This window comes from Mandrillus leucophaeus, unplaced genomic scaffold (assembly GCF_000951045.1).
Source record: "Mandrillus leucophaeus isolate KB7577 unplaced genomic scaffold, Mleu.le_1.0 Scaffold889, whole genome shotgun sequence".
In the NCBI taxonomy this organism is placed as follows: Eukaryota; Metazoa; Chordata; class Mammalia; order Primates; family Cercopithecidae; genus Mandrillus; species Mandrillus leucophaeus.
This window is the reverse complement of record NW_012109685.1, coordinates 229,464-242,237: the sequence shown is the minus strand read 5'-3', so window position 1 is coordinate 242,237 and position 12,774 is coordinate 229,464. Positions and strand designations below refer to the sequence as shown.

Below are 12,774 nucleotides of genomic sequence, written 5' to 3'. Positions count from 1 at the left end.
CCATGTTGACCAGGCTGGTCTCGAACTCCTGACCTCAAATGATCCACCTGCCTTGGCCTCCCAAAGTGCTGGAATTAAAGGCGTGAACCACTGTGTCCAACTGCTTGATTTTTATTGATATCTCTTACCATATACGTACATTTTTCATAAATAATTTATAGAAGTCTGTTAGGAATATGATTCTGAATATTTGGCCTATTTTGCAGATATTACTTTTATTTTTCCATTTTTACTTTATTAATTTTACAAGCAGTATGTGAAAATAATCTTCAGAAATTTTAAAAAATATTGTGAAAGAATATATTCAAAGGTATGAAGAATTGTACAGCTAAGACTTGTATTCTTGTATTCATATGTGAGTTTCTTGGCAGTGTTTTTCACAACTTTTTGACCATGAGCTGAAGAACTAACATTTTGTAGCACACCTCAGTTCATATATGCCTGTTATATGTTACTGAAACAAAAATTTGTATTCTTGCCATACAGCTTAGCAATTCAGTGTGCTCTTCAAGCCCGCAGTGAACTTTTCCCTGATCACATCCACTTTCCTCACCACCAAGTTACCTGACTCAGTTTCATGAAATTTGTGGATACATTTAATTAATATGCAGTATGCTATTATTTTGCACATTTTTCGACTTATGTAAATGGTTTCACACTGTGTACACTTATCTGTAACCTTTTTTAATGTCAGTGTTATATTTGAGATTTAGCCATGGTGATACAAGGCTTTTTGAATTTGTCTTTGTTTCCCCTTCTTGCCAACACTTAGTACTAGTAGTTAAAAATTTTTTTTTCCAGTATGTTGGGTGCAAAATGGAAGTAACTGTCGAGTTAAAAAGCACTTTCACTAATTACCAGTGAGACTGTGCATATTTTCATGCTTATTTGGCCATAGATTTCTTCTGTGAATTGTTCATTCATATCTTTTTGCTTATTTTCTATTGGACTGGTTGTCTTTTTCTTATTAATTTCTACATTTAATTTTTGAAATGTCTTTGATTTTTATTTGTTGTTAATCTTGTGAGCATATCTTATGCATTTAATAAATAAATTATTTTTACAGTAGGGTATTACTATTCTTGATTCAACTATGCTAAGTGAAGAAGCTGTTTTTATAAATTAGTTTTAAAATCTTAGAATGGAGGGGAAGTTTCTAGGAAAGCAAAATGAGTAAAATCAGTAAGGTTCTTGAAGATTGCCAAGACACATGTAGCAGACTGCTGCCAGTACCGTTTGGAAATTTGAGCATGTGACTTCTGTAAGCTTCAATTATAATTATATAAAACCGAAAATGCTTCTAATATGCTGTTATGTTTATTTTAGTTTTTAATATTTGCTTTTTTTGTGTGTGTGTGGTTTCTTCTTCTAAATTAGGTCCTCGATGGGCTTCCTGGAATATTGGTGTGTTTATTTGCATCAGATGTGCTGGAATTCATAGAAATCTTGGGGTTCATATATCCAGGGTCAAATCAGTCAACCTAGACCAATGGACAGCAGAACAGATACAGGTAAACATTACATTACCAAGAAATTATTTAAAATATTTAAAATGATTTCAAAAGATTTAACCCTTCTTACATCGAAGGATTAACACTGAAAAGTAATTTTGTATGTTGAAATGGCATATGCCACATATAAAATTGGAATATTTGAATTTTCAGTTCACAGATGTTTATTTCGTTTTGTGTCTATAGTAAAGTCAGTTTTTAATCTATACTTTCTAAAATGTTGATTTTAAAGTGTTTTTAAAATATCATTTCTTTTATTGATAAAATTTGCCCGTATAATTCCATAGTTTTATTTTTTTATCAGTAGAAGGAGCCCGGGTAAAGATAAAGTAAAAAACCACCTCTAGCCTAAAAACAGACTTGAATAATTTCCTTTCTGTTTTGAGATGTTCTTAGTTTTCAGACAAGGCCCAGGAGTTGTAAGACAACCCGGTGAACAAATGTTCTTATGACCAACCTAAACTTATTTATGAGTGGTTTAACTCTGCTAGAGGTAGATTTGTAGTTTTAAAAGTTTGCCATTTCCCAATGTGACAGTCTTAAATTCTCAAAATCTTACTTTTTATCTTTAAGGTTGGCCACCATTGTAAAAATGATTACTTCTACCGGTCTTAATATGTAATTCACAGTGAAGTTACACCACTTATTTATGCCCTTTTGAAATTACTTTTAAGTCACTGCGAAGTGCTAAATACATAAAATATATGTGGTTGAGACTCAGTGACACACCTCAGAATCTTAACCCAATAGTTTACATGAATGGGGTGAAATAAGGGTAGAAAAACAGAATGGAGATATTCAGGCTATAAAGACAAGCATAATTTAGTTGGTTCCATCTTAAATTAGTTTTTGAGCTTTTCGCTGGCTACAGCATAAAAGGAAATGCAGTCTTCTATGTACTTTCAAGATCCTTGAGGAGAAAACATACTAGTTATATCAAAGAAGCAGACCTTTTTAAACACTTCCTGTAAGGCAATGTTCTTAATATCTCTGTAGAATATGGTAACAGATGTCATGATGTTGTAAGTCTTTTTTTGTTTGTTTGAGACAGGGTCTTGCTATGTTGCCCAGGCTGGTCTCAAACTCTTGGGCTCAAGCGATTCTCCCATGTCAGCTTTCCAAGTACCTGTGACTACAGGCATGCACCACCATGTCCGGCTGATGTTGTAACTCCTTTTCAAGAAACTGTGAGGTGTGGCTTGACAGTTTAACTTGGTGTTTGTAATGGGTTATGGAGGTACAAAGCATTCATGACTGAAGTATCTTGCTTTTTTAATGGCTTATTTCAAACTAAGGATGAAAATGAGATCCTTCAACAGTTCAGTTATTCAGAAATATTTTTCTCAATTAGGTTGTTGAGAGGAAATGAATAGCAGATTATTTGAGATGGACAGCTATATAGCTTAGAGTAGAATTTTCTAATCAGAGGGCTGCAGTTCACTGGTTTTCTTTGGCATAGGTTACAAGCATACGGAAAAAATACTGGAATTTTTCTTTTTTTAACAATGTAAGGATTTTAAAAACAGTTATTAAATACTACATAATATTTGAAATTGTATTTGAACATCATTTGATTCCATTTGTCAACTTCTTGACAGGAATTGCTCTGTGTGGCCCCCCTGCTCTCACTATCTTTTTTTTTTTTTCTTTTTGAGACGGAGTCTCACTCACGCTGTTGCTCAGGCTGGAATGCAGTGGTGGTGTGATGTCTGCTCGCTGCATCCTTTGTCTCTTGGATTCAAGCGATTCTCCTGCCTCAGCCTCTCAAGTAGCTGGGATTACAAGTGCGTGCCACCATGCGTTGCTAATTTTTGTATCTTTATTAGACATGGGGTTTTGCCATGTTGACCAGGCTGGCTCGAACTCCTGACCTCAAGTGATCTGCCCGCCTTGGCCCCCCAAAGTGCTGGGACTACTGGCGTGAGTCACTGGACCTGGCCTCCTATGTTTCTTTTTAAAAAATTGAGGTAGGAAATCCTGGGTCGGGGTAGCCATGGCAGCTTGTGTCCTATCTGCTTGTGTCTGCCACCTGCCCTTGGCCGTCGCACTGATGCCCCGGGTCCCATGCTGGCCACAGCCCACTGCTCAGCATTGCCTGTGCTCTGTGGGGACTCTGATGAGGCTGGGGCTTTGCAGCTTACTCCGCAGCGGGCTTGGTGCTTGTGCAGGTGCTGGGTAGAGGTTACACAGTTGTGCTGCCAGTATAGTGACGTGTCCCCTTTGACGTTAGAGGGAATCAAAGACTGTCTTCTTTATATCTTGAAACTCTATGACAAGATTGACCCAGAGAAGCCCTCCGTGAATTCTTATTTTATGAAAGACCTGTGCTTTGACAGTTGAGACCAAGTAGAGAGTAAGCATGGTCATGGAAAATAAATTTGGGTTTGAAATTCCTGATATAGATGTGGAAAAGTTAATATGTCCGCAACAAATTGTAGATTATATTGCAGATGAGAGAGATGTATATGAGTAAAATATCAGACCCTTTTGCTTCACTGGGAGGTGACTCAGATGATACTGGTGAGTGTCCGGAAGTGAGAATGCATTTTGGCATTATTGCTGACTTTGATAGAGTAATTCTGTTGGACCTGGATTTAAATTGTGTAATTGTTTTACTCTGAAAATAAACCTATAAAACCATAAAAAGAAAAAAATTGAGGTATAATTACAGAGAGAACAGTTTACAGATCTCATTTAGTTTTATGAGTTTTGGCAAATGTCTGTATGATGTCATCAGTACCCCAATGAAGATAGAGCATTTCTGTCACACTAGAAAGTTCCTTCATGCCAATTTCCAGTCAAGTCCCCCAGGGGCATACACTACACTGATTTCTATCCCATTGGGTTAGTTTTGCTGTACATTAAAATGTCTGTCTTTTTGGAGGCTGTTATATTAACTTTGACGTTTAATTCAGATGAGCAAAAGTGATGATCACAATGTGATACAGTGTTCCATATTCATATGATATTTTATAATAATTTATTTGATATAAAAAGTGCTTGATGCCGGGAGCAGTGGCTCACTCCTGTAATCTCAGAACTTTGGGTGGCCAAAGTGGGCAGATCACTTGAGGCCAAGAGTTTGAGAACAGCCTGGCCAACATTGTGAAGCTTGTCTCTACTAAAAATACGAAAATTAGCCGGGCGTGGTGACACACACCTGTAGTCCCAGCTACTCGGGAAGGTGATGTGAGAGAATCGCTTGAGCCTGGCAGGTGGAGCTTGCAGTAAGCCAAGATCCTGCCACTGCATTCTGTGCCCTGAGTGATAAAGTGAGACTCAGTCTAAAAAAAGAAGTGCTTGGGAGGTATTTATTTATGGAACTAAGAGAAATACTTTTACTGTACGTAGTTACATAGTTATACCCTTGTGTTTCTAATTTTCAAAGATGATAGTTTTGGCTAGCTCTATTTTCTAAAAAATACCTTTTATTAGTAAATGTGGAAACAGGATTTAATCTTCGAGCCGAGTCAAGCTGTTAAATAAAAATGTTCTTTGTGTGTATGTGTGTGTGTGTAATTCTGTAAAATGTAATTGCTAAGTTTTTCACAAGGTTACTTATAAACTGATGTTATATGTACCATATTTTTATCTGTTATTTATGTATACGTTATGTATTTCAGTTTTTAGAGCACAACAATATGTACAGCTGTTAGAATTGCTGTAGGGTTATTTTTAAAAGAAAATAATTGTCTCCCAAAACTTACTTTGATTTTTAATAACATAGAAATAAAGTTACCTTAAAAAAAGTCTTAAAAGTTCTTTTAATGTGGTTCATGGTCAGATTAAATGTCTTTGGTCTTGGGTTTATTGTGAGGTACTTTTCAAATTTTTGGAAAGGACCAAGTTTTTCATACTTTCATAAATACTATAGCTTCCCCCCCCGCCCCACCCAAGATATTATACTTTTGGGTGGAGTAAAGAATGGAATACCAGAATTAACTCTTGTTGTACAGCAATATCAACCAAATCCCTGTATATGCCGTATGGAAACAGGAAACAAGGATTTATGAAATTGTTTCAATATGGGAATTTTGGCTATAGTGATAGTTATTAATGTTTAGCATTTGTAAATATTAAGAGTAGTAGATGTCTTTGTTTTACTTTCAGCTTGACAAACTAAAATGGAAATAATGAGCCATTTGGAAAGAAGGTTAATGTCATTGTTCCAGTTAATCTTAAAAACTTGTATATTCTATGGTTCTTACTCTTTTCTCCCTTTTGCTTCTATATTCTTAATTCTTTCCTTGCGTCTGCTGCTTTCTAGTTTCATTTCTCTGACATGTCCAGGGCTTTACCTTATTCCTGATTTCTCATCAGTGTCACTTCTCCATTTATTTTACACAGTGCATTCAGAGTAATTTTCCTAAAACGTTGCTTTGGTTATTTTACTTCCGTCCTAAGAAATTTGCATTGATTCTTCTATGAGACTCATAAAAGTTTTTGTTTTCATTAAACTGATCTTCATGTTCCTCTGCCTTCTGGCTTCATCATTTGTCTTTGACCTTACTTCAGACGCTTTACAACAAATAGCTTTGGCTGTACCAGACAGCTGTTTCTGCTGAAACAATCTGATAGTGTGTTCTTTTGTTTTGTTTTGGTTCTGCTGTTGTCTGTGTTGGAAATGTAGTTTTTGTTTGTTTGCTTTTGTGATGGAGTTTTGCTCTGTCACCCAGGCTGGAGTGCAGTGTTGTGATCTCACCTCACTGCAACCTCCATCCCTGGGTTCAAGCGATTCTCCTGTCTCAGCCTCCCAAGTAGCTGGGACTACAGGCATGAGCCACCATGCCTGGCTAAATTTCTTTTTGGATTTTTAGTAGAGACAGGGTTTTGTCATGTTGGCCAGGCTGGTCTTGGACTCCTGACCTCGGGTGATCCACCCACCTTGGCCTCCCAAAGTGCTGGAATTACTGGCATGGACCACCGTGCTCAGCCGGAAATGTATTTTGCATATCCTTTCTGGCAAACCTTCCTATTCTTCCTATTCTTTAAAACCCAGCTTAAATCTCTACTTTAATAAAAGCTTCTTCTGTATGTAGTATGTGCTCAATTATCTATGGCAAGTACCATATATTGTTACCTTTGCTTATGTCTAACTAAATTGTAAGTTTCCAGCAGTGTGAAAATTTATCATATGTGTCTTTGTAGTGCTTGTGGTGGCTTCCACTATGCTGGGAACACAGTATGCACTTGTTTTTTAATGGAATGTTGAGATCAGTCTTTGGTTTGATTAAATTCTGAGATAATACTTATTATCCTTAGCAATGAATGGGGAATGGAGAAAAAAGAATCATGCACTCCCCTTCCCATTTAGCCTGTATTTTTATGTAGTCTTTTTTTGTTTCTTGATCTCTGTCTTTTTCACCTCATGTTCCTGTTTCGCTTTAAAATTCCAAAAATACAGCAGCTTTAGGGGGGGTGACTTAAGCTAGCATATGAAAATTCCAAGGTAATATTGGAAATGCAGGTACTAGAAAGGCAGTATTTTTCAATATTTAAAACTGTCCAGAAATGAAATTGATTGCCTTGGAAGATAGGTTGGTTTACTGTTAACTGTAATGGTTTGTAAAGAGGCTGGACAACTACCTGGAAACATGTGTCCGGGATTTAAGCATTCAGTAGGCCGATGAGGAGTAGTTTAGATGACTCTGAAGTTTCTTCCATTGTTGAGAATGTTTTAGTTGTATACTCAGTCTTCTTTAGTTACCATAGCAGTTCCAAAAGCATTTTCATTTCTTGTCTTTGCATAAAAATTATATCATGGCTAGTGATGGTGATTCAGCTTTTACCAAAAGTGAAATTCAACCTCAGAGTAAAAAATGTTAGCATTCTCACATAAGTCAAAAGAATGTGAAAAGATTCTCAGGTTAAATCTGTAAGACAGATTTTTTTTTTCTGAATCTGGAAGAATTGTTTTTGAACACACGCTTTTGCTGTTTATATTTTCTATTAAAAAAAAACAGTGGATACAGATTTCTATTATAACCTAGTTATTCCTAGAAAAACCTATGAGCTAACTGCATAGTCTTTAGCTTAACTTAGCAATACCTATGTCATAGTATTGACTTGCTTGTCTTAATTTAAACTTTTGACCTTTCCTAGAAAAAATTTCTTATGGAAGGCAAAGTGAGGGGTTTTCATCAGTCTTCATAAGTAAGCTTTGCTATATTCTGTGGCCTCAACTTAAATTCTCAATCAGGCCAGATACAGAGTGAATAGGAAAAGAGTATTGGTAGATACCATAAATATTTTACTGTAGTTTAAAAAGCAACTAAAACGACAGGCACTACTTATGTTAGTGGTCATGTTGTCCCAATATTCAGTGGTAAAACTGAGATGTTTAGGATTATAAGAGGAGATGAAAGTGGCTAAGTACATTAAAGAAGTTTTCTGCTCTTTCACTCTCTGACATAGTTATTTCAAGTAAAGTTGGAATAAATTTTATTATTTAGAAGCACATTAATTTTTCAAATAAAATGACTTACAGTTCATTAAAGTACAATATTTGTATGGTACCTCTGCTGTCTTTAAAAAATAAAAATCTGGAACTGGAGAGAACCTAGTATATTGATAGGCAGTCGAAATTTAAATTTTACATAAGATGTGCAAGTTTGTTTTACTTAGAGTGGATTCTAAGAATGTATTGCTTTGTTCCTTTCTCTTAGGTGCTGTCTTAGCTATTGATGAGTAATTAGATTATCAGTTTATTGCAAAAAGTTTTCACGACACTGTTTTTTAAGTCTGTGGATGAAGGTGAGATAAGTATAGTATTTTCCATGTGAGTTCTGCAGAAGAGAAACATAAATAAAATATATAATTAAAATCAATTTTACCTGTTTTAATTTTTTTAAATGAGGCCAATCGAGATTTAAAATCATATAACTGGTTCACATTATCTTTTGTTGCACAGCAGTTGTGTAGATGTATCAGTTTTTATGCATACACTAGTAGCCACTGCAGATTTCCTTTGCTCGGTGTTTGATAAATCTTCTGTGCTTATGTGTTTAACTATATCTTTAAATATAAAGTGAGTTTCTTTTAGACCAAAAATACCTACATATGGTGTGCTCCTTCAGTATGTAGTTTTATGCCTTTTTTTGTTTCAGTGAAGTTTTTTAAATTACAGTTTATTTATTTTTGAACTACAGTTTATTTTTAATATTCTTGTTTTAGTTTTCTTCTTCAGCGACTCCTCTTACCTGTATGTTGGATCTTTATTGCCTAACGGCAATATTTATCATTTGCTTTTGGATCCTTTTTATTACTTTTTTTATTACAATTTTTTTCCTTCTTTTGCCTTTCCATTTTTCTTAGACTATTATTTGTTGTCATGTTTCACTTTGTTTAATGTTTATTTCTGAAATGTTTTTTCTTTTATTTCTAATTTTTTCTTGATTCTGTCATTTTAATTCTGAATATTTGTTATTTTAAAATTTCAAATTTGGTGGTTCTGTTTGTCCATGTCTTTAATTTTATGTGTTTTTTCATCACATACATGTCTTTTAGCTAGTTCTGAATTAGTAGATTACAGTTTTAATCTGTTTTTTTGGGCAGCTTTTTCTAGGTGTGGTTTCATTGTAGAGCTATTATTCTTACTCTTTTTTGTATTAACTTTGAGATTTTTATCTTGATTCTTTCTGTTGATCATTTTTATACGATATTAATTTTCCTTTACTTTTAGGAGGAAGTCCTATTCAAGATAGCTTTTTTAACTTCACATACCTCCCTCTTCTGTTGTTTTCATGAAATGTTTAAAAACGAGGGCATGACTGGGTGTGGTGGCTCACGCCTGTAATCCCAACACTTTGGGAGTCTGAGGCAGGTGAATCACCTGAGGTCAGGAGTTCGAACCAACCTGGCCAATATGGCAAAACCCTGTCTCTACTATACATAGAAAAATTAGCAGGGCATGGTAGCACATGCCGGTAGTCCCAGCTACTTGGAAGACTCCGTCTCAAAAAAAAAAAAAAAAAAGCAAGGCCATCTGTTCAGATGTTCCTGTTCTCTTCCCTTTTCGCACTTTCATCTGGACCATCTCCTTTTGTATTATCTCTTGTTATACCTGTCCTGCTCAATTTTGAGTCAATTCCCAGGTTTTTTCTTTTTGTCAGTTTGGGGCCCTATCCTGGAAGAGAAACTTCGTGGTCAGTTATGAGAGTTTGTAGGGGCTAGACTGTCTCTCCCCATTCTAAGCTTATTGCGGCCCATTCACACTTAATTGTTATTGGACTGTGTGTTAGTGTGTTTTCACACTGCTAATAAAGACATACCTGAGACTGGGTAATTTATAAAGAAAAAGAGGTTTAATGGACTTACAGTTCCATGTGGCTGGGGAGGACTCACAATCATGGCGGAAGCTGAAAGGCACATCTTACATTGTAGCAGATGAGAATGGGAGCTAAGTGAAAGGGGTTTCCCATTGTAAAACCATCGAATCTCATGAGGCTTACTACCAAGAGAACAACAGTTAAGGGGAAAACTTCCCCCATGATTCAGTTATTTCCCACTGGGTCTTTCCCACAACAGATGAGAATTATGGGAGCTACAATTCAAGATGAAATTTGCCTGGGGACACAGCCAAACCATATCATTCCACCCTTGGCCACTCCCAAATCTCATGTCCTTACATTGCAAAACCAATCATGCCTTCCCAGCAGTCCCCCAAAGTCTAAACTCATTTCAGCATTAACTCAGAAGTTCATAGTCCAAAGTCTCATCCAAGACAAGGCAAGTCCCTTCCACCTATGAGCCTGTAAAATCAAAAGCAAGGTAGTTACTTCCTAGATACAATGGGGGTGCAGGCATTGGGCAAATACAGCTGTTCCAAGTGGAGAAATTGGCCAAAATGAAGGAGCCACAGGACTCATGCAAGTCGGAAATCCAGCAGGTCAGTCAAATCTTAAAGCTCGAAAATTATCTCCTTTGACTCTGTGTCTCACATGCAAGCCACACTGATGCAAGAGGTGGGTTCCTATGGCCTTGGGCAGCTCTACCCCTATGATTTTGCTCCTATGGCTTTGCACGGTATAGCCTCCCTCCTGGCTGATTTCACGGGCTGGTGTTGAGTGCCTGTGGCTTTTCCAGGTACATGGTATAAGCTGTTGGTGGATCTTCCATTCTGGGGTCTGGAGGATGGTGACCCTCTTCTCATAGATCACTAGGCAGTGCCCCAGTGGGGACTCTGTGTAGGGGCTTGCACAACTCATTTTCTTTTCACGCTGCCCTAGCAGAGGTTCTCCATGAGGGCCCCACCCCTGCAACAAACTTCTGCTTGGACATCTAGGCATTTCCATACATCCTCTGAAATCTAGGCAGAGGTTCCCAAAAGTCAAATCTTGACTTCTGTGCACTCGCAGGCTCAACACCACAGGGAAGCTGCCGACCCTTGGGGCTTACACCCTCTGGAGCCATGGCCTGAGCTATACATTGGCACCTTTTAGCCACAGCTGGAGCAGCTGAGATGCAGGGCACCAAGTCCCTAGGCTGCACACAGCAGGGGGTCCTGGGCCTGGCCCACAACACCATTTCTTCCTTCTAGGCCCCTAGGCCTGTGATGGGAGGGACTGCCAGGAAGGTCTCTGACTTGCCCTGAGGACATTTTCCCCATTGTCTTGGTCATTAATATTTGACTCCTTATTACTTACGCAAATTTCTGCAACCAGGTTGAATTTCTCCTCAGAAAATGGGTTTTTCTTTTCTATCGCATCATCAGACTGCAAATTTTCCAAACTTTTAGGCTCTGTTTCCGCTTTAAAATGGAATGGTTTTAACAGCACCCAAGTCACCTCTTGAATGCTTTGCTGCTTAGACATTTCTTCTGCCAGATACCCTAAGTCATCTCCCTCAAGTTCAAAGATTTACAAATCTCTAGGGCAGGGGCAAAATGCGGCCAGTCTCTTTCCTAAAACGTCGTGACAGTCACCTTTACTCCAGTTCCCAACAAGTTCCTCATCTCCATCTGAGACCACATCTGCCTGGATTTCATTGTCCATATCATTATCAGCATTTTGGTCAAAGCTATTCAAGTCTCTAGGAAGCTCCAAATGTTCCCACATTTTCCTGTCTTCTTCTGAGCCCTCCAGACTGTTTCAGCTGCTGCCTATTCTCCAGTTCCAAAGTCAGTTCCACATTTTTGGGTATCTTTACAGCAGCGCCCCACTCCCGGTACCAATTTACTGTATTAGTCTGTTTTCACGCTGCTGATAAAGACGTAGCCAAGACTGGAGTAATTTATAAAGAAAAAGGTTTAATGGACTCACAGTTTCACATGTCTGGGGAGGCCTCACAATCGTGCAGAAGGCAAAAGGCACATCTCGTGTGGTGGCAGACAGTAGAGAATGAGAGCCAAGTGAAAGAGGTTTCCCCTTATAAAATCATCAAATCTTGTGGGACATATTTATGACCTTGAGAACAGTAAGGGGAAAACTGCCCCCATGATTCAATCATCTCCCACTGTTTCTCTCCCACAACACGTGAGAATTATGGGAGCTACAATTCAAGATGAGATTTGGGTAGTGACGCAGCCAAACCATATCAGACTGGGGAAAAATCCTTTTCAACCTGTGCTTTTCTCAGATTGGTTCACTGTGATTTCCAGTTTATATATCTCTTGAATTTTTTTTTTTTTTCCCTCAGATCCATTGGACTCCCCATTAGTTGTAGGCATCAGGCAGATTTAGTGTTCATTGTAGTGGTTTGTTCCTACCTGATGGCATTTTGAGGTTTGTGGGGATAATCAGTCACTTAATTTTGTTGTAACTGTCATCCATTGATTTTTAGTTTTTCTACCTAGGTCTTTCTGTTTTCTTTTTTCTGGGGAGATTCTGGGAACTTAGAAAGTTGTCTCTGCTGTGATAGAATTTTTATGATAAGCAATATTTAATAGAATACAATTTTAGTTAAAGGTAATCTGGAGAACTCTGTGTTAGAGCATTATTTAATCTCTTAGGGGTTTGACCCTTGCATAAATTTTCATACTGTCTTATAGAACCAGGTACATAATAAGCTTTCAGTACACAATTCTTGGTACACATTTATTCAATAAAACCGTAGGCCAAAAAGCCTTTTTTCTTACTTTGTGGGAGGATTTCTCATTATAATTCGATCAAGCTAACAACATTTCTCAAATTAGGTCCTCAGGTACATGCTTAACTTTTTTTTTTTTTTTTTTTTTTTTGAAACGGAGTCTCGCGCTGTGTCACCCAGGCTGGAGTGCAGTGGCGCGATCTCGGCTCACTGCAAGCTCCGCCTCCCAGGTTCACGC

The 12,774-nt window shown here is 37.6% G+C and overlaps 1 protein-coding gene across 1 annotated transcript in view; it reads left to right on the top strand.

Moving 5' to 3' along the window:
• SMAP1 (small ArfGAP 1) overlaps positions 1 to 12,774 on the top strand; it is a 228,354-nt gene that overhangs the window by 96,608 nt on the left and 118,972 nt on the right. Inside the window, exon 2 of the mRNA XM_011969385.1 lies at positions 1,378 to 1,511. Coding sequence (XP_011824775.1) covers positions 1,378 to 1,511 — 134 coding nt within the window. The remainder of the gene's footprint in view (positions 1 to 1,377; positions 1,512 to 12,774) is intronic.